Raw genomic sequence first — 18,865 nt, 5'->3', positions numbered from 1 at the left:
AAAGTGGCCAACAGTTTTGTTTGCCACGTGCAGTCTCGTTTTTGGCTCCCTGACTTTTTACACATGCCATCAGGGAGGGTCGCTTACCACTCCACTCGGATCCAATCCACTTCCTGCCCCGTTTGTGTGTGTGTGTGTGTGTGTGTGCATACCACCAGAGCGGAAGTCCTGATCCTCCTGACAGGCAACCTAGGCAGCAATTGCAGCATATTTAGCCGCTTGTTTTGTGAAAACTCTATTTAATTTTAGTTGTTCCTTGTTTCGTTTTCGTTTTTCGGTTCGCTCACGTCTCAGTGCACTTTTCCTTTGTGTATGTGTCTGTGCGTCGTGCCCCTTCTCATTGCCTCTCATTTTTCATCTCTGCTGCGTGCAGCGGGTATGGTATTTCCTTCGCCTTTTCCTTTTACCTTCCCGCTCTTGTCCAGGGGTCCGGCCCAGCCGATTTTGCAGCATTTAATTTAAGTTACAGCACAAGCTGCCGAGATTTATTACTGACCCTTAACAAGTCTCCGCTGTCCGGCTGGTTGCATGCCCCTTTTTCGTGTCCTTTCCTCTCAGTTCTTTCACCATTTTTTTGCCATGCGTTGCCCCCAAAAGAAGAGCTGGAGGCAGGACACCATATACGAGAAGTACTTTTTTGTTTTTTTGTTTTTTTTTTTGCTGGCTGTCCTTTCAAGTGTTATATTTTTTGTGGAAAATTACACAGCAAAGAACTTTTGGGTGAGTGCTAGAACAAAGGGAAAATGCTTCGTTTGCATAAGAAAAAATATCAAATGAAATCAAAAGAAATATTGCATGAATATTGATTTTAGCTTTATTTAATTGCCTTTCCTTCGGGTGTATTTTTCTGCTTCCCAAGACTTTTTCTTTACATATGCAAAAATATATGTATATTTTTAAGGCAGAAACTAGCATTTATCTTCATAAGAATAAATTGATGTCATCAATGTAAAAACCCAATCGAACCGAAGCGAAAACTTTGTCGACCTTCGACCTGTGCTCCAGGACGGACCCCTCGGGGACGGACCATTTCGAGCAGTGCAGTGGGCTTGACCCAGACCGAAAGCCCATAACCAATCTCAGTACAATAAATTAAACCTAAACAATTCATTCGGCTCCACGGCTCCTCTCCTCCACGAGTAATCGTAGGTCCATGCTGTCTCTGTTTCAGCTGCGAGCTCCATCAGAGGACATATCCCCTAAGAGGGAGTAGAAAGGGAGGGGGGAGGGAGGTAGGACGATGGGCAATAAAGCAGAAAGCCACTTCTTAGTTTGCTTGCAGCTCGAGCGGAAACCATATAAATGCGGAAATGATAAAAATGCCTGCGAACATGTTTTCCGAGCGTATGCGATAAATTGCAATGGCAAGAAGGTCCTCCGTCCTCCGTCCTCGGTCTACGATCCTCCGTTCTCGGTCAGGGTCTCTCCCACACGTCCCGATGGCTACGATGGCTTCTGCTGCAGCCAGACAATAAAATAATAATAAAAATAGAACAATGCTGGGAGAGCAGACGACATCGACAATGATGAGGTCGAGTGTGATTCCGCTGGGTTCAGTTCTGGGCTTAGTCCTGGGTTTCATTCGGTTTCTGGTGGCACCGTTCAATAAATGAATGTGGCCAAGTGGAGGACACGACGCCGTTCCTTGCTCAAAACAAACACATGCCCCCGGAGGGAATAACGAAGAGAGTGTGGGAGCACACACACAGACAGCGACACACCAGCGACTGCCAATTTAATGAAATTGTTTTACACTCAATTGAGTTGCCAACTGAAAAAGAAAACGAAAAGCAAACCCCCAGCTAAAACTATAGACAACCAACGAATAGAAGCTTGTTTTGTTTCGTTTCGTTTGGTGAAAGAAGATTTTGGGGTAATTTGCATTGCCTTCAAAGAACGACCCACATTTGCCATGGAGTTAATCTTTTCTAATACAAAATTGCTGAAACGATGTCAGCTTATGGCCACACACACACACAAGAGATGCTCTCCATCTCTGTCTGGCTCCAGTTTTTATGGAATTTCTAATGACTTTTGTCAAGCAGTCACATGTTCATGCTTTCTGGAGAGCATCTCCGACAGTTTGCTTTTAAAAAATTTCCACCCACAAAACGCTGCAATCTAACATTGAGCTAAGCTTTGACTTTTACGATTATGTTACGGATGAATGGGGAGCAGAGAGAGATAGAGAGTGTCAGGAGTTGGCGGTGGGGGTCTGAGTGCCGAGTCCCGAGAACGGTTCTCCAGCGATGTCTGGGGGGATGTCCGTAATCTGTTTCTATTACGTTTGCTTATCTGCATGCGACTCACATGTGCGTTGCCACCGTACCACCGTACCACCGTACCACCGCTGCTCTACCCGGACGGAATGGAGCTCCTAATGCAGTAATAATCGTTTGCTCGTATTCCCGGAATGACTTGGATGACCTTGCTGTAGCCAGAGACTCTAGAGCGTTGGCGGTAATTGGCTTAGATTACTCGTATATTCCGAATTGGTTTCCACAATCTACTTTCTACTTTCAGGGGTTTGGGGTCTGACCTTGTTAGGCAATGAAGTTATAAAGCGAAAATTGCTTGTCACAAATGAAAATTATCAACTTTTATATAGCCTCTAAAGAGAGAGAGAGACAGAGACAAAGAAATGCGAAAATTGAATTTCGGGCAGGCACTTTTCTATGCAGAAATTGTCAAACAGATAAAAAGAGACAAATGTGCTCTGGGTCTGTCTGTGGGAATGTTGGGAGTCTGCCGGATTTTGTCTGTGTCTATTTGACAAAGGTCACCCGAAAATAAATCAAATATTTACCCAACATTTCGTTTATTCAAATTGAAAAGTCTTTGACGCACACAGAGGCTTCGCCTTCGTGTTTGATAAATATGTTTTCCCGGGAAAAGGCCAAATCAAATCAAATCCAATGCGACAGTGGGGAGACCTTGTGTTTGGTCAATTGGGAATAGGCCAATAAAACGATTGGGAGTGGAAGTGATGGAAGATATTCTTAGCCGGACGGTGCATAATTTATTCAATGGCCCGACTGGTATTTAAGGCCATTGAAGGAATGCTTCGAAACACCATGCTGCTCTCGATGTTAATTCCCTCACATATCGGATAATAATTTCCCGGAATGCCTTCTCCTCCTCTGTAATTACACAAATCATTCTCTTATATATGTAGCTGCTCTTCTCTGTGCTGTCTGTCTGCTGTGCGTCCTCCGCCTGAGGGCCAGGTCAGCTGGCAATTGTGACAGCTCAAATATCAGAAGCGATTTCAATTAAGAGCCAACCTTTTAATTAAACAGATAAAGTGCCCCATAAAATGATAGAGCAAGCAGAAGGCCAGATGTTCCAGGGGCGCAGTACGCAGGACATCCACTCGATTATGAGCTCATATTTAATTAAACCTAATATTTAGAGCTAAGCTGACACCGAAGGCAGCGCCAGAGCGAAGCCACTTAAGTGCTCGTTAAGTTAGTGGGTTGTGTGCGGGGGAGCGAGGGAGCGGGAGTCAGGAAACCAGGACTCAAGTCCTCGCCCTACGTGTATGTGGCAGACTGTAATCAGCGCCTCGCACACACATGTGCTGCATTCTGCGGCAGAGTCGGAGGTAGAAAAAGTAGCGAACGTGCATCAATTTGAATGCATAATACAAGGCAGCGTTCCCAGCGCCGACTGTGGCAATCAGTTACTCCCGAGACGGCATTAACTACAGCCAAATGCATATTGAACAGGATGTCGATGTGGAGCTGGTTCCTTTCTTCCTTTAAATCAGCACCAGGCAGCCAGGCGCACGATATGAATGGGGAAAACCAACACACAGCATCAGGAGCAGCAGGAGCAGCAGGACCATCGCCAGCAGCAGGAAAAGATGGTGAAAAGGAGCAGAGGCAGCAGTGAAAATTGGAAAGGAAATGCGCTGCTGTGTGGCATTGTTGCTGCCTCTGCGACTCCTCCCAGTGTGCCCCTGCCTCTGGCTCTCTACCTCGCCAAGCCATTGTGCCTCTCTCCGTTTCTTCGCTGCTCATTCTCGGTGCCTTTCCATTAAACGGGATTATTTATTTTATTTCGTTATGCGCGGCAAACAGCTTGTGTAAAGGATTTAAGCGTCTGCTGAATGTGGCAAGAGGGGCACACAAGCAAGCACAAGCAGCCCAATCCCCGAGAAACCAAATCCCCAGAGCAGGCCCTTCCTATATAATGAAATACACAAAAACTTAAAACCAACAAACCAGCAAGGACAACCCAGCAAAAGGCGAGAGGAGAGACTACGAGTGCGAGTGCGGGTAATACTAAATTCGAGCCGCATTTGCACTTGTTAGAGCCTCCGTAAGATTATAATTCTGCTACATAGCGGCAAAAGAACTATAGGGATATTCACAGATATCCTGGAAAGATGGGGCAGCATTGCAGACACAGGGAAGGAGCCAGGACAATGCAGATAGGCGTTGGGGATAATAAAATATTATGCAGCTGGGACTGGAAGTGCCACTGGCTGTGGAAGTGGAAAGTGGAAATGGGCACTGAGGCTGCAGACAGGAAGCAGGCGCCAAAGCGGAAATGGAAAACTTGAATGTAAAAGCAGAGTGGAAGGCCACGAGTGTGCGTGTGTTCGTGTGCGTGTGAAAAGTCGATAGCCTCTGGGGAGTTCAACTGGCTGTGACCTAATAATTGTAGCTTGATTATTAGAAAAATTAGTAAAAGACTGGGAAAAACTTTCAAGGAATTATCTACAAAGGAAGATTAAAGCATTTCCCCTCTGGGGCTGGAGGAAAAGCATGGTTTAAGTACTCAAAAGATCGTCTTGGACAAGGCCAGCAACAGCAGCAGCATCCTCTTAAAGGATAAACAGATATTCGCAGGAAAAATATTAATTAAAACCGTTATTTCACAAGTACAGCCTCCGCTCTCAGAAAACGCATTATAATTGCCCTTTATTGTTCTGCATATAAGTATTTATCAGTCCGTATGAGTGTGTCGTACGGTGGGAGGGTAACCATCGATCGCGGCTACGGGCAGACGCACGGTTAATGGACCCCAATCCGAGCGGAAAATGAACTGCAATACGTAAGATGCTCTGTGTTTATGACCAAGACCTCCATTGGGCTTTATAATTAATACCTGGCCGAATTGACAGAAAGGGAGAGAGAGTGGAGTGGAGCGGGAAATGATGGAGTGGTGGGTGGGAGGCGGGAAAACTCAAGCGGAATACTCGTAATTGTAATGATAATGTGAAGCGAAGCGTTGCATGCCATTAAACTTTTCGCACAAAGCACACACACACACCTACAAGAATTAAACAATAAAATATTTAAAAATATCGCCAACGTGAGCGGAAACCTCCCCACTTTCTCTCTCTCCCTCTCTCTTAGTTTCACCTTTTATTGGGTTTCTTTTCTCACACCCTTTCGGAGGGTATCTGAGACTCAGAGAAAAATACATTTTTGATCAGCAACAACGGCTTTGTCGATCCTTATTGTCAGCATCTTTGTCCTTCAGGTTTTATATAAGTCGTCGTTTAATAAACAGCGAATGATCATCACAATATTATAGTAAAAGCCAATATTTAAGAGTATCTAAAGCTTCGGCCACTTTTGCGTTGTTGTTTCGCCCTGCCTCCTGCATTCTGCTTTTTCCTTTATTTTATTATTCTTATTACTGTTTTTACTGTTATGAGAGGCAAGACAAAGAAACTCAAACCGAAACTGTAACTGTAGTGGCAGCAAGGAATGACTGAGTGACTGGGTGGTGGGTGGGCAGAAGGATGGTGTTGGGGTCTGCTGCTGCTGCGGCGGTTCTGCATGGCTGCAGCTCCTGTGGCTGCCACGTGAAGTGTGTGCCATGCTCGACTTCTCACCTGCTTCTTACCACAGCAATGGATGGCCAAGCACCAGCAGCAGCAGCAGCAATAACATCATTGCGGAGAAGAACCGAGAGGATGGGGCGGGGGGCGTGGGGCGAGACTCAGTATTAAATGGCCCACCGCTCGGTCAGTGCGCTGGACGGTGGACTGGGCAGCCTGCGTCGGACTTACTCTTTACGGGCCAGTCGCCAGAAGAGTTGAGGTTGACTCTTTTTTTATGGAGCCGTAAGTAGTTATTATTGTGGGGCGGCAGTAAATGTTTATATGCCGCCTCTAACGGCCATCAAATGTGGTTAACAGGTAGTAAACTCAATGAATAATATTTAAGGTATGAGAGTGAGTGCGAATAAAATAGCTGGCACTCTTCAAGGATGCTCCTTCATCCTACTTTCCGCTAAAGCTCTTTACCCAACCAAAGGCATACACATGATAGCATAAAAACCGGTGAACAAAACCCTACCTCGTGCTATTTTTAATTCCTTTTGTATGCATTTTTCAGGGAGACCCACTGGGTATCCACTCACACAGAGTGTGAGTCTCCTGCTGACCAGACCTCGAAAGCGCATCAAAAAGGTGCCAGCGCAAAGACAAAACCATAAAAATTAATTATGTTTTTTGCTGTGCAGCAAAGCAAAAGAGAAATGTGTGAAGGGGGAAACCAGCAAGAAAAGAAAATAGAAGGAAAATTGAGCAACAAGAAGGAAAGTAGTGCAGGAATAAGCTAACCGAAGAAAATACAAGCCAGGGGACAACAGTGCAGTGAAGTTGAGACCGACTGATGCATGAGGAAATTGTGTTGAACTTGCCAAGCGTTTATTGTATAAATTTCCAGCATTCCCTTCCCCTCCCTGGAGACAGAGGGGGATACATGCCATCACAGGGACAGGGACAGGGACAGGGACAGAGACCAGGCATCCATCCCACATGGCCCTTTGGCAGGGGCTACGGTATGGGCCAAACGCAGCTGGTGGTTGCCGCTTCCGGCTGACTCATGCATTTTTCACCAGCAACCAACAGCAACAGCCACAGCATCCAACAGCGGAGAAGCAACAGGGTTGCAAAGAAAAAACCATCAGCATCCACAAGTTGAGGCACAAACAATGGTGCGATGGAATGACAACAGCTTTAAAGTTAATTGCCAGCGACAGGCAGCATCTCCATGGGGGATCGGAAACGCTCCTCTAAAGTTAAGGCCCTTTTCTCTGGCTATAGCCAGAAGTAAGCCAGGGAAACAAAGTAATTTCTCCCATTCTTTGATCTGATTTGAAGCTGCCAATCTTGCTAGACGGGCTGTCAATGCCACATCTCCATTGAACCGACTGGGATGTTAATGAAGCCCGACAGTTAGGTGGCAACACATTTTACACGCTGTTGCCCGTGTGGCACTGCCACATACCACTGGTCTCTGTTTGTGGCAGCTGGAATACCAGTCGCCAGCTTACCAGCTGCCAATACTGTTAATTAAGAGCCCGGGCAGTGTTTAATTAAGTTTTAAATGCGCAGACAACTAATTAACACGAAGCCCAAGGCCGAGGCCGTATGTCTGCAGACGGCAGTGTCAATGGCTCTAATGGAACGAGCTTTGAATATTATTCAAATGAGGCATGAATAACTGCTGCCTCCCAAAAGGATTTTCAAATGGCCTTGCCCTCGAGATATTTCTGCCCGAAAACCGCCAACAGATCAGGCATCAAATAAACAACAAAGGATACTCGTGTCCCCCATTCCCATCATATCCTAAGGGGCATGCCAAACATTTTTTTCTTTGCAAATTGTTTATTGAATAATCGCTCCCCGCCTCTAAAATCGATTGCCGAGCTGTTGATGCAAATGACTGGAGGACCAAAGCAGCAAAAAAAAGCCAGTACCTCTGAAATTTGAGAGCGGGGGACGAAGGATACTCGTATCTATGGCCTAGTGCGGTGCTGGAAAATCCATTAGCTTGAATTGATTTTTCGGTTTGCTTTTCAATCAAATTAAATCCGTGCGCCTGCTGCCGATGCCGATGCTGCTGCCTGGAAAATGTTGACGACCCATTTGACCATCAATCATGATCCGGCGAGTCTTTTGTGCGGCTGGCAACATATCCGTAAAATGGAATGAAACAAAATAAATCATTTAAATTAATGCCAAATTGGACAATGCATAGTATGCCAAACAATCCAGAGAGAGGGAAAGAGAGAGAGAGAGAGCGAGAGCGAGAGGGTGATAAAAAATCGAGGAAATGTATACAATATACATATTTGACAGGACAGCCTTTCAATGTCACTGTGCAACAATATTTGTATACACCTTAAAAAAAAAAAAACGCAACGCAGACACGCACTTAAAGGCATGAAAAAGCTTTTAAAATGAAAATTTACATTGCATCATTTTTGAAAAGGGGAAAACTCGCAGGCATATCTCGCGCTGAGAGCGAACTAAATAAAAGGCTGCCAAAAGGAAATCTGCGCATATTGGTCATTAATAAAAGTTTCCTGCATTTTTTTTTGCATATCAATACAAAAAGCAAATATTGATAAACAAAAAATGAATACAGCTTAAGGTTTAAGAGAGGAGCGGGAAAAACAGGGTAGGAAAAACTGAACTGAAAAGAGACGAGCGAGCGGCACAGAGAAAATATATAAATAAATAAAGCGTGTGTGAAAAGGCAACAATAAAACACGGCCCAGGGACCCGAGGGACCCGAGAGATCCAGAGATGACAGCGTGAGATGGAAGTATCGTAATGGATATCCTATCAATTAATTTAAAAGGTGTCCTTGGAGATGGCGAATCTAAAGGCCTGTAGGGAAGGGAAGTGGAAGAAATGAAAAGATTATATATGCTAACTTTTAAGTCCCTTCCGTAGCAAATAATCCAGGTACTTTCATCTTTTTTTTACACTCTTTATAATCCTCTTTGAGGCACACCCATCTCTAGCACTTAATTTTCCATATCAGAGCATCCTTCAGTCATTGTACAATAAATGCGGCCACGATTTCAAGTCAATTGCATCGTTATTTATCAGTCAGCACAAATGTACGAGGCGTCTGTATCTGTATCTGAATCTGTATCCGTATCTATATGGTGTCTGACAACAGCAGCAGCAGGAATGTGCTTTTCGAAGCGTTGCACAATGGGGCTCTGTGGCATGGCCCTGCTCTTAGGCACGTTATGAAAAGTGCCACAACAAATGAAATTTGCAATTGCATGTGTCGCTGCTTGTTGCTCTCTGTGTTCATTCACTACCCTACACCCATGGGGGATGTACGAATATACAGCAAGCGAAAGAGAGAGCGAGAGAGAGAGTAGAAACCCATCGGAAATGAATTTGTTTCCGCTGAAGTACCATCAATTAGTGGAAAGAGTATGAACAAAAAAGGCTATCTATCCCACTTTTTTAGTGGCTGTTCACTTGATTTATTTTTATGCGATTTTAGTGCGACTGCACTTTAGTGGCCAGCAATTTCCGTTGTTCATTAAGGGGCATTGTGCAACAAACAAACGAGTTGGCTTTGCGGTTTGCCCTTTTATGGCCATGATTATGGTCGCTTCTTTTGTGTGGAAGCGTGGAAACTGCGCCATATATTCGTACATAATTGTGAAAAAAGAGCTGAACGAATGAATTAAATGTGGTCATAATGAGGTCTTTTGATTCGCACTAGCAGAAAAAATCAATTGTTGCCAATTGACTTGACTAATGGTTTATTTTACTGCAATTTCTTGGTTTAGTTCCACCAGAGACTTCAAGATGAGGAGACCATTTATCTTTGTATTATTCGTTACTTGCATTCTTTTGGGAATAGTTTCCGCAGACGAGGACGATGACTCTTCCATAGGAAAGCAAGATATCAGCTATGAATATAAGTCCAAGTGTACAGCCGAATCTCCAAGCAGTAAGTGAACATGAATGACCCTTTTTTGTAGCAATTTCAACCGATAGTCCCCGTTAATCCTTTCAGACTGCCGACATCACGAGCTGCAGGAAATGGTGATAGAACTTTTGAAATTAACAAAAGATCCTCCTAGTGACACGCCCATCAAAGATTGGTTTGGAAAAGTATGGAGCTCGATACGCAATGCCGTATCAAAGATTATACCCAAAAGGTTTAAAAAAGACGATTAATCATCGTTTCAGATAATCATTGGCAGATCTTTCTTTAATTCTATGTTTCAAGAACATATGTACCATAGTATATAAATAAATATGTACTAGTTCTGCCAACCGCCTTTGACTTTTATTATGAAACTACAAAATATTCGCATTAAATTGTGCTTCGTGTGCGCTTGATGTAATTAAAGCTGCTGGGTCGTATGAGTGATGTGGCATGAAATTTATCTGCATAACTCATACGTCATGTTGGACGGCATGCAAAAAGGTTACAGCTGGAAGAGAGTCCTCTGTTCGCTTCGCCCTATCCCTTTCTCTGTCTCTGTCTCTGTCTCTGTCAGGGAGCTTGTCTCTTTGGGAGTCTCTCGGTGTCGGTCTGTGCGCGTCTGCGGGGGCAGCAGCAGCTGGAGCTTAATGATTTTTACGCTTCTGTTGCACTTAAGTTGCAGTTTTCTCTATTTTTTGGCCTGTGCGAGGCGTTAATGGCAAACAGAAGCGACAACATCTGCCAGAGAGACAGGGCTGGGCAGGGCAGGCCAGAGCATGGCACACACATGCTCATTTGGCTGGCGGGCAACAAATTCCAAGTCATTAGTCGTAGTCCCCAGCTCCAGCTTCAACACTTGGTTAAAAAAACAGTGCAAACTAAATTACAAGGGCTGCAAAAAAGATTATAGGGTACTAGCTGTTGACAAACTTTGCCCTAGGAAAGAGTCTCGCCGGCATTCGGAACTGTAATTTTGTTTTTAACTTGATTCCCTTGAAATGTATTATTTATAGGGCAGAATGTATCTAAAGATAGGTAGCAAAATATGTTCATAAATAAACGACAATAAGCTTCCTAGTGCTGACACGCTTTACAGTGCTCAACATATATTTCATAAGACAGACATATTTCCGGACTGACTCCGGCCCCGGCCCTGATGCCCCCCTCTCGCTCAGTGTCTGTCCCTGTCTCTGATGCTCTCCATTGCCTGTTCATGTCAGTACATCGTGGGGTCCGTCTGCCTCCGTGGCACGGCGAAAGCTGGCTGTCAGCAGTCGCTTGCCATTGCCTGCCATTGCCAGAGCCATGTCCATGGTGGTGTCGCCGTTCCCTGTCATTGCCCATCAGCGTCATCAGGCTGTCTCCCAGTCACCTTCCATCTGCTCTCTGTGTGTGTTGTTCGCGGTGATGTTCCCGTGCCCGTGCCCGTGCCCGTGCCCTGTTGTCAAGGTAAACGATATGAAATTAAGCCACAAAACACAGAACGAAAAGCGGCAGCTAGAACTGGAGTGGGACTCCTCCCGCGTATGGCGTTTGGCATGTCGCATGTACCGTGTAGCGTATGTGTGTGTGTGTGTGTGTGTGCGGAAGGAAAATTACAATTAAAATGCGCAAAAGAAATTAATATCAGCTTACTGACGTATTTTCCTTACGACAATGACATATTTTTCAAAAGCCGCTTACATAATTATGCACCGACTTTGAGCGATGCTGAATGGATATTATCATGAATTATATAAGCAGCTTACCGCATCTTTTGGCAGATTATACAATTTCATCTAATTAGGGCGGGCTTCTGCTGCTTTTGATTCCACGAAAAGCATCAAATCAAGAGCTGCCACAAAATGGGAAATCGTTTGATAGATTTATTATTCAATTACCACAATTAGATTGTTGCCAAATTGTATGCAATATTCAAATGGGAGTCGTGAATATTCATCAGCATCCTCTGATCTCTGATCTTAATTTGATTAATTTCTGCATTCCCTGACATAATGAAGCAACTTGCTCAAAAAGGAAGTACCTTCCACTTCCACATCCTGTCGGACTCATTTGCATATGAGGTGCTATCAAAATAAAAATTTAACAATTCTCTCTCCCCCCATCCCGCGTCTGTTATGCAAATTGAACAACAGGCACTGCCAAACCGCAGCAAAGTTTTGATGAGCCCCGCAACAACAACAGAAAAACAGAAAACAAAAAGGTGAAACTCAAAAGTTTGCTGTGCCCCCGAAACACACTCTGCTCTGATCCTGATATGATATGATGATGTGATATGCCAGGACTCTTGCTAGGTTTCTGTTGAAAAATCTGTTGAATATGCAAATTGCACTTAAACGATTGCCAGCGACCATTTCTGCCAATTTCCATGGGCAAAGTTTTTTTCTCTCTCTCTCTCTTAAATAAATTTAATAATTTATTACATTATTTAAAGCTTTAAGCTGCTTTCAGATTTGCTTTCCCCTGACCTGCCCTCACATCCGCCCGCTGGCAGTACAATACAGTCTTTGTCTTGGCAAAACATACACATTTCTCTGTTCATAATAAACGATATTTTTCGTTGCTAGACACACTCGCATCTACAAAATGTTAAACATCATCCTCACAGGTTGAAGAGGGGGAGAGAGAGAAACGAAGTATTTTGCTAGAAATTTCCTAATAGTAGTAGTATTACCTGAAGAGGAAAGGGAAGGACATGGCACATTAGTTCAGCCACTCATCATAATCATTTTTGTCATGTACTAGAAAGGGAATGTTGCCGGTTACCAGCTAAGTTTTCACTAATATATCTAGATGACTTGCCATTACAATTCAATTCATTCCACTCGCACCTAACACGCTTTCAGGGCATTTAAAATTCTGCTCAAAGCTCGGCCCAGGCCCTTCAGCCTTCCAGGTTGTTTTAGTGCCATTTGTGCGTTATTTTTATAAAGTTACCTCATGAATTATTCATAAACGAAGCAGACGTAGCGTAAAGTAAGACAAGCAGCAACAAAAAAATATAAGAAGTAAAAAAAATAAAAGGGAAAAATCGTTAAGTTTTTCCTTCTCTCTAGGAAAACACTCGAGAGATGGAAGGACAAGTTTTCTGGAGGAAACCTTTAGCAAATACGAAAATCTGATTAAATTATGGCAAAGTTTCTAATTGGTTTGTTATTAAGACAGCGATTACCATAAATTACAATTGAAATGGGGAAAGCATTCTGCTCCGTCCCGTCCCGTCCCGTTCCGTTCTGTTCTGTTCTAGAACAAATGGCTAAGCAAATTAACTCTGGCCATGAAATGAACAATACAGAGAGCTCTTGGCTCATGTTTAATGCACTTGACAGTGCCAGACCCCCGGTTCCTGGTTGCTGGTCGGGAAAACTTCAAGGCAACCCCCAAAAGTTATGACTTTTACGCCCCATTATCGCTTAAATAATTTAGTCGGCCAAAGGAAACGAAAACAACACGAAAAAAAGGGAAAATTGCTAGGAAAAAAAACCCAAGAAAAAATCTCTCATAACTTGTGGTCTTTCCAGAGAGACAGAGTGAGAGAGAAGAAAAAGAGTAAACGGGGAAAAAGGCCTGCATTTATAAAGAGCCAAATTAACCGCAATTAGATTTTTGGAAAAGCGCGGTCAGAGGAAAATTACAATTAACCGTTTTCAGCATGTGAAATCTGAATAATCAAGTGGCAAGAAGAAAGCCCCGTCGAAGGGATTGACGCAGCAGCAACGGGTCGGCGCGCCGACACAAGCGGTGGCAAACAAGGTAAACATTATTTTTTCATCCTGTCAATTTTCCTGTATTTTTTAATTAAAAATCTCGCGCGCTCCAGGTACAGTGCAAACACGCTGACACCCTTGCCCGCCTCCCTTCACGAAAAGGGTTCGCTAATTAAAAAAATAGAATGTTTTTCGACCTTTAAAGATGCTGGCAGGACCCCACCTCCTGCTCCGTCTCGTTAACATCTTCGGAATGGGATGGATTCCTGTGATGCATGGCCATGAAGTGTGAAAAATTCAGCCTCATTTTTAAATAGACGCTCCACCATTATTTCATTTTTCTACTCTGCAGAGTTTTGACTTGCGGAGTGGGGCACGGAAAAGGAAAAGGGGCACCGTCTGCCATTTATTTGGCTCTTTTCTAGAAATTAATTAAACACTCGCAAGAGGTTGAGGGGGCTGAAGGTCAGACGGGCGGCGAGGCGCGTGGAAATTGTTTCCTTTTTCATGCACTGGAAGTGCCAACAATTAGAAGCCCTCGAGAAAACCCAGACCCTGGCCAAAACGGATGTTTGGCCAAGACGCAAGAGAAAAGAAAAAAACGAAAAGGCGAAGGCGAAACTGAAATAGAAATATAAATAGAAATTTCCTGCAAAACGTTAACTAACTGAAGGCTGGAAGGCTTTCCGGCTGAACCCCACCACCCCTCCACACTCCTATTGAAAGTCATACAATTACGCGATTTAATAAAGTTTCAGCCAGAGCAAAACTCCGCGCATAAAATTAAACAATTAAGCAAATAGTTGCGGAAACTTCAAGGCGAATGCCAATGCAGTTGACGCCAAAGGGGAAACTGCTGCTGCGCGTTGGTCAAGATACAAATGGATACCCAGTTGTGTCTTAAAGCCAGAGCCAAAGAGTCTAAGGACTATGGACCAGCTATTTCCAGCTGCTTAGGCGACTTGATTTGATTAGTCAATTATCAGTTCATTAGTTGTCAATCGGGCAGGGACTCAGAGCGTGTCAGTGGCTCAATATCTTCACACTTTGTCACCCAATAATCCAATCTTAAATCATTTTCATTGCGCTCCCCTCCCCACCGCGCCCCACAGCTCGTGTATAAATTGGATATCCATTCGCAGGGCCACGCCCACACAATGTCCAGTGGCAGAGGCGTATAAAAAACATGGCCAGCATGAGATAGGACCATCGGCCATAAATAAAGATCCCGACCCGCCCGGCCTTCTGCTGCTATGCGAGTATTCGGTTGTATTCTCGTGTATTTTTAATGCCACAATTAAATGCAAATACAATACAGCGAGAGGGGAGGAAAAGGCAAAAAAAAGTAGGGAACGAAACTCAGCTGCTGGCTCCGGGTCTGTTCCTGGTCCTCGGCTCTCGACTGACAACGGGCCCAATGTTGAAGGATGGCCCAGGGACAGCTGAAGGACAGCCAGACGAGAGAATGGACGGACTCTTCCTATCAACAGCTTTTTTTCCTGCCTTGTTTTTACTGCACTTTTTTTTCGTCTTGTTTCTGGCAGGGAAAATATTTTTGATGCCGACAACAAAAAAATACAGCACGAAGCAGCAGCAAGCAACAGCCTGCAGAAAATATATAGACAAGTGCCACGCCCCCTTAACCGACACCAGGAACACAGCCGCAACTACAACTACAACTCCAACAATGGTGTAAAGTAACTGGAAGCCAAGAGGGAAAAACGATGAGAAAAGGACTGCTGAGAGGTCCTTTTATGGTTAAGTGAAATTCCCCTACGCACACACACATCCACGCACCGGGAGAAACACAAATGAGATATTCACTTAAATTTAATTTCAATTATTTTTATGAAAGCATATTTTAATTCTCTTTATTGGCAATTTTCGTTGAGCAGCAGACAACAAGAACACCAATAAGGGGAAAAAAAAGGGGAAATAAAATGTTAAACATTAAATGCTGCCCCTCGCAGGGTCCTCGCCCTCCACCATCCATGGCTTGTGGTGGATCCAGGCGGATGGTAAAGTATTTTTGAATAATAATAATGTGATTTTCGTTGAGAAGGAAATTGTACTCTCCACGTAATTAGTATGCTTTTGTGAATTGCATAATGGGAAGCCATTAAAAGTTCATTTGCGCCTAGGAATGAATGTCAAATGATTCTGGGAATCAACTGTTCTGAATCGGAAATGAGAATATGATGAATTGTGGCAGGGAGAGGAGAGATCTGTTCCTTGGGCATCACTGATTTCAATTGGAGTGAGTGCACGTCACAAAAGTGCCGTACTTTCATTGATAGTTCTCTATAGAAAATGCTGAACAAATATTCAATATAAATGATATGGCAGTACCTCTGTTTCCCTTTCAATCTCTGGGAGAGTCACTGTCTGGCCGGGGTAATGGCTCATCTTTTTTGGTTCGGTTGAGCAACAGAAAAGAAAAGCAGGAAATAACAAAATATATATTTTCTTTCTCTTTCTCTTTTCTTTTTTTTTTCTTCTTCTGTACAGCCTGTTTTGGTATTTTGTGCTTGGGTATGCTTTGTGCTCCCCCTCTGCTGTGTTTGCTCTTTAATAAAAACAAAAGAGAATAATGAAAAAATTCTATGAAATATTCGGTTGGACAGTTTTTGTAGGCGAATTATTTGGGAAATTGCTTTCGGAGGGGCAGCGAGACCTGCTACTGAAATGCAATTAAGTTTTCCTGGGGCTGGGGGCTAGGCCCCCAGGGGCCGACAAAAATACCCCTTAATTACTGATGTTTAGTTTTGATACTATTTCTCGATTGTGATTTATATACAGTACTTTCCACTCAATCCCAGAAACATACAACTATTTTCGGTCACTCGGGGCCAGCACTCCGGAGCGGCACGAATTGCATTTGCAGTGCGGTAAAATGGAAAAGCGGGAAGGAAAACTGTGGCGAAACGTGACCGGGCAAACGATTGTATGCCTCGCACAGAAAGTGTTTCACGATTCGATTATAGCTAAGAAAAAAACTTCAAGTGGAAAATGCATTTGAAGGCGGCGCGCCCCCCGCCAGATGTGTGGAAAGAGTTTTCAATTCTCTAGGGATTCGTCGTACCGCCCACAACTTTGTTTCTCTTCGCCGTCTCGTTCTTTGGGAATTTCATTTAATTTGCTTGGCACTCGCTTAAATTGCAGTTAATGCAAATGAATGAATATTCCATTAAAAGTCAGCGGCAGCAGGCAGCAGGCAGCAGCAGAAAGCAACAGGCCAAAGGATCCTGGATTCTGGAGTCTTTAGGCTGTGAAAATGCAAATTGATTCCCCCCCGCCCCAGCGACTGATTGACGTAACACGGAAAACGCCACGCAACTTAATTGGGATATTGAATTCCGCCTCGATATTGGCATTGGCATTGGGTTTACATAAAATAAGCGCCGTTTATTTACAAAGGGCAACCCACTGCCACAGGGATTCCCATGGAGACGACTGCTACTCGATGTCGTCCTCTTCCACCAGCGTGGCATTGGGGTTGTTCAGCAGCAGCGTCTCGTTGTGCTGCCGCACATTGTAGTTGAAGAAGTAGGACTTGCTGTACTCGAAGGTGGATATCATGATGGCACAGGCGGGGGCCACCTTGAACAGCCTGGGCCCGTAGCCGGCGAAGAGTCCGGGCAATCCCTGCGAGCGGTAGATGGCCATCAGCCAGCTGAAGGTGGATCGCTTGTGCACATCCTTCGTCGGGGAGTCCGTGAAGATCACGCGCTCCCCAAACTCGATCTGTTCGTGGGTCTTCACCACATCGAAGGGCGTGGTGACCAGCGCAGCCACCGATCCCGCCAGCACCCCAGAGACGAAGCTCAGTCCGAAGGAGGGCTGAGTGCTGCTGCCGAAAGTCCGCTTCGTGTGCTCGTAGATGGGCCAGTAGATCCCCGAGAAGGGCACATCTCTGAGAATTGTGGGCGGAAGTCCGCGCCACAGCCCCCAGATTCCCTGCAGGGCAAGCACGTTCCTCACGAAGCCCATCATCTGGGCATAGGTCATGGGCTGGGCCTGCATCTTGGTGCGCACCAGCTCGATGGGACTGACAACAGTCACGGCACAGATCCGAGCCGTCACGCCAGAAAGCATGGGCACCACCACAGGCAGTGGAAGATCTCCCGAATTGATGGAGGACATTGTTGCCACTACGCCGGCTTTCTCCTTGAAGTACTGCTCGTAGATATGGATGTACCTTGCCTTGAACTGCTCGTAGGCCACATAGTAGATGATGGTCGATGGCAGGGCGGACACCAGAGTGGGTCCCAGGCCCGACCACAATGCACAAGGTCCCTCATTCCGACTGATCTTGAACAGGGCGTCCAGGGAATTGGTGAACAGCGGCTTCGGCGGCTGCTGGGGCCCATTGGGGTGGTAGGGCAAGAGGTGATCCATCAGGCCGTTGCAGTAGAAGAAACACTTGCTCGAGGGCGACTGCTGCGTCTGCATGCGCGTCTTGATCACGTCCAGGGGCGTCATGAAGAGGGCCGTAATCATGGCCCCCGTGCAGGCGGAGACCACCTGCTGCAGCGGTCGGATGCGAAAGCGTGGATCGTTCAGCTCCTTCTTGGGCTTCTCGTCGGCCTTCCACTTGATCTTCTCTTTGGGGGATCCCGTGTCAGTGTGTCCGCCGCTACCACTACTGCCGCCATCGCTGTCATTGCTGCCGCCGGTCTTCCATCTGGGCTTAGTGGCTCGTGGTCCACGGCCCAGATTGATCTCGGAATCGAGGGTAGGCGCCTCTGGACTGCCTGCTCCTTTTTCTTCTTTCGACATGACAGACGTCGACTCTGTTGTTCGTCAAGACTAGAAAGAGCTTCGGTTTGACTTCCACATGTCATTGGATGTTTGAAGGGAAACGAAAATGTCATGGATGACAACTCTGCGCTAAAGTGCTAACCAACACTTCTGCAACGGTGGCAACTCTATAATCAAGGCACTTTCTTATATCTCACTAATTTCCCTGCGTTGTGTTTGATTATAAATTCCTTCTGTAGGAAATTCCCCCATTTATTTATACAATACGAACACATTCCGTCGTTAGCTGACGAGGCAGTGGAACCTCCCAAACCGCCACCGACTGCTCGAAGCAATTAAAATACTTTTGTGCCAAAGTGAAGGAAAAAAAAAAACGAAGCGACGCATCCATTCCATTCCATTCCGTTCCGGAATTGTTGTCGCTTCTGGCTTTATTTTATTTTTGGCAATTAACATGCAGTACTCTCGCTCTGCGCTGATGGCGCTGTTGGCGCCAGTTGTGTTCATTATGGCAACAGTGGCAACAGGGAGATCCTCCTCTCAGAGGAGTTCGAAGTCATCCTGGGCGACACACACAACTGCAAGTGTGTCAAAGGTTGAGTGCTTTGACACAAGAGGGGGTTCCTGTTCGGTCGCTCGGTCGCTCGGTCGCTCGGTCGTTTCTGGTTTATGTGGGTGGCA

General features: G+C 45.1%; 2 protein-coding genes and 1 long non-coding RNA gene across 4 annotated transcripts; 2 read left to right on the top strand and 1 right to left on the bottom strand.

Annotated features, from left to right (window-relative positions):
* The first annotated feature begins 9,561 nt into the window (after nt 1-9,561).
* On the top strand, nt 9,562-10,064 carry LOC108154534. The gene is made up of 2 exons (XM_017284837.2): nt 9,562-9,734; nt 9,801-10,064. The coding sequence occupies exons 1-2, from the start codon at nt 9,590-9,592 to the stop codon at nt 9,962-9,964; spliced, it is 309 nt and encodes a 102-aa protein (XP_017140326.1). The 5' UTR covers nt 9,562-9,589; the 3' UTR covers nt 9,965-10,064.
* A 2,463-nt stretch (nt 10,065-12,527) lies between these two features.
* On the top strand, nt 12,528-15,946 carry LOC108154416. Of its 2 annotated transcripts, none has more exons than XR_004472136.1 (3): nt 12,528-12,692; nt 12,756-13,469; nt 13,537-15,946. It is a non-coding gene; the product is annotated as an uncharacterized LOC108154416 (long non-coding RNA). The 2 variants fall into 2 exon arrangements; XR_001774956.2 differs by having other exon boundaries at nt 12,529-12,692; nt 12,773-13,469.
* Nucleotides 15,947-16,802: 856 nt separating this feature from the next.
* LOC108154333 (solute carrier family 25 member 40) lies at nt 16,803-18,276 on the bottom strand. The gene has a single exon (XM_017284595.2). The coding sequence runs from the start codon at nt 18,200-18,202 to the stop codon at nt 16,880-16,882; it is 1,323 nt and encodes a 440-aa protein (XP_017140084.1). The 5' UTR covers nt 18,203-18,276; the 3' UTR covers nt 16,803-16,879.
* Nucleotides 18,277-18,865: the final 589 nt, after the last annotated feature.

This window comes from Drosophila miranda, chromosome 2, assembly GCF_003369915.1.
Source record: "Drosophila miranda strain MSH22 chromosome 2, D.miranda_PacBio2.1, whole genome shotgun sequence".
Lineage (NCBI taxonomy): Eukaryota > Metazoa > Arthropoda > Insecta > Diptera > Drosophilidae > Drosophila > Drosophila miranda.
The sequence above is the reverse complement of the archived record's forward strand: the minus strand, read 5'-3'. Positions and strand labels throughout refer to the sequence as shown.

Coding starts and splice junctions, on each gene's coding strand:
- LOC108154333 (XM_017284595.2), bottom strand. CDS start 18,202: ATGTCGAAAGAAGAAAAAGGAGCAGGCAGTCCAGAGGCGCCTACCCTC.
- LOC108154534 (XM_017284837.2), top strand. CDS start 9,590: ATGAGGAGACCATTTATCTTTGTATTATTCGTTACTTGCATTCTTTTG. Junction 9,735..9,800: donor TACAGCCGAATCTCCAAGCA/GTAAGTGAACAT, acceptor TAATCCTTTCAG/ACTGCCGACATCACGAGCTG.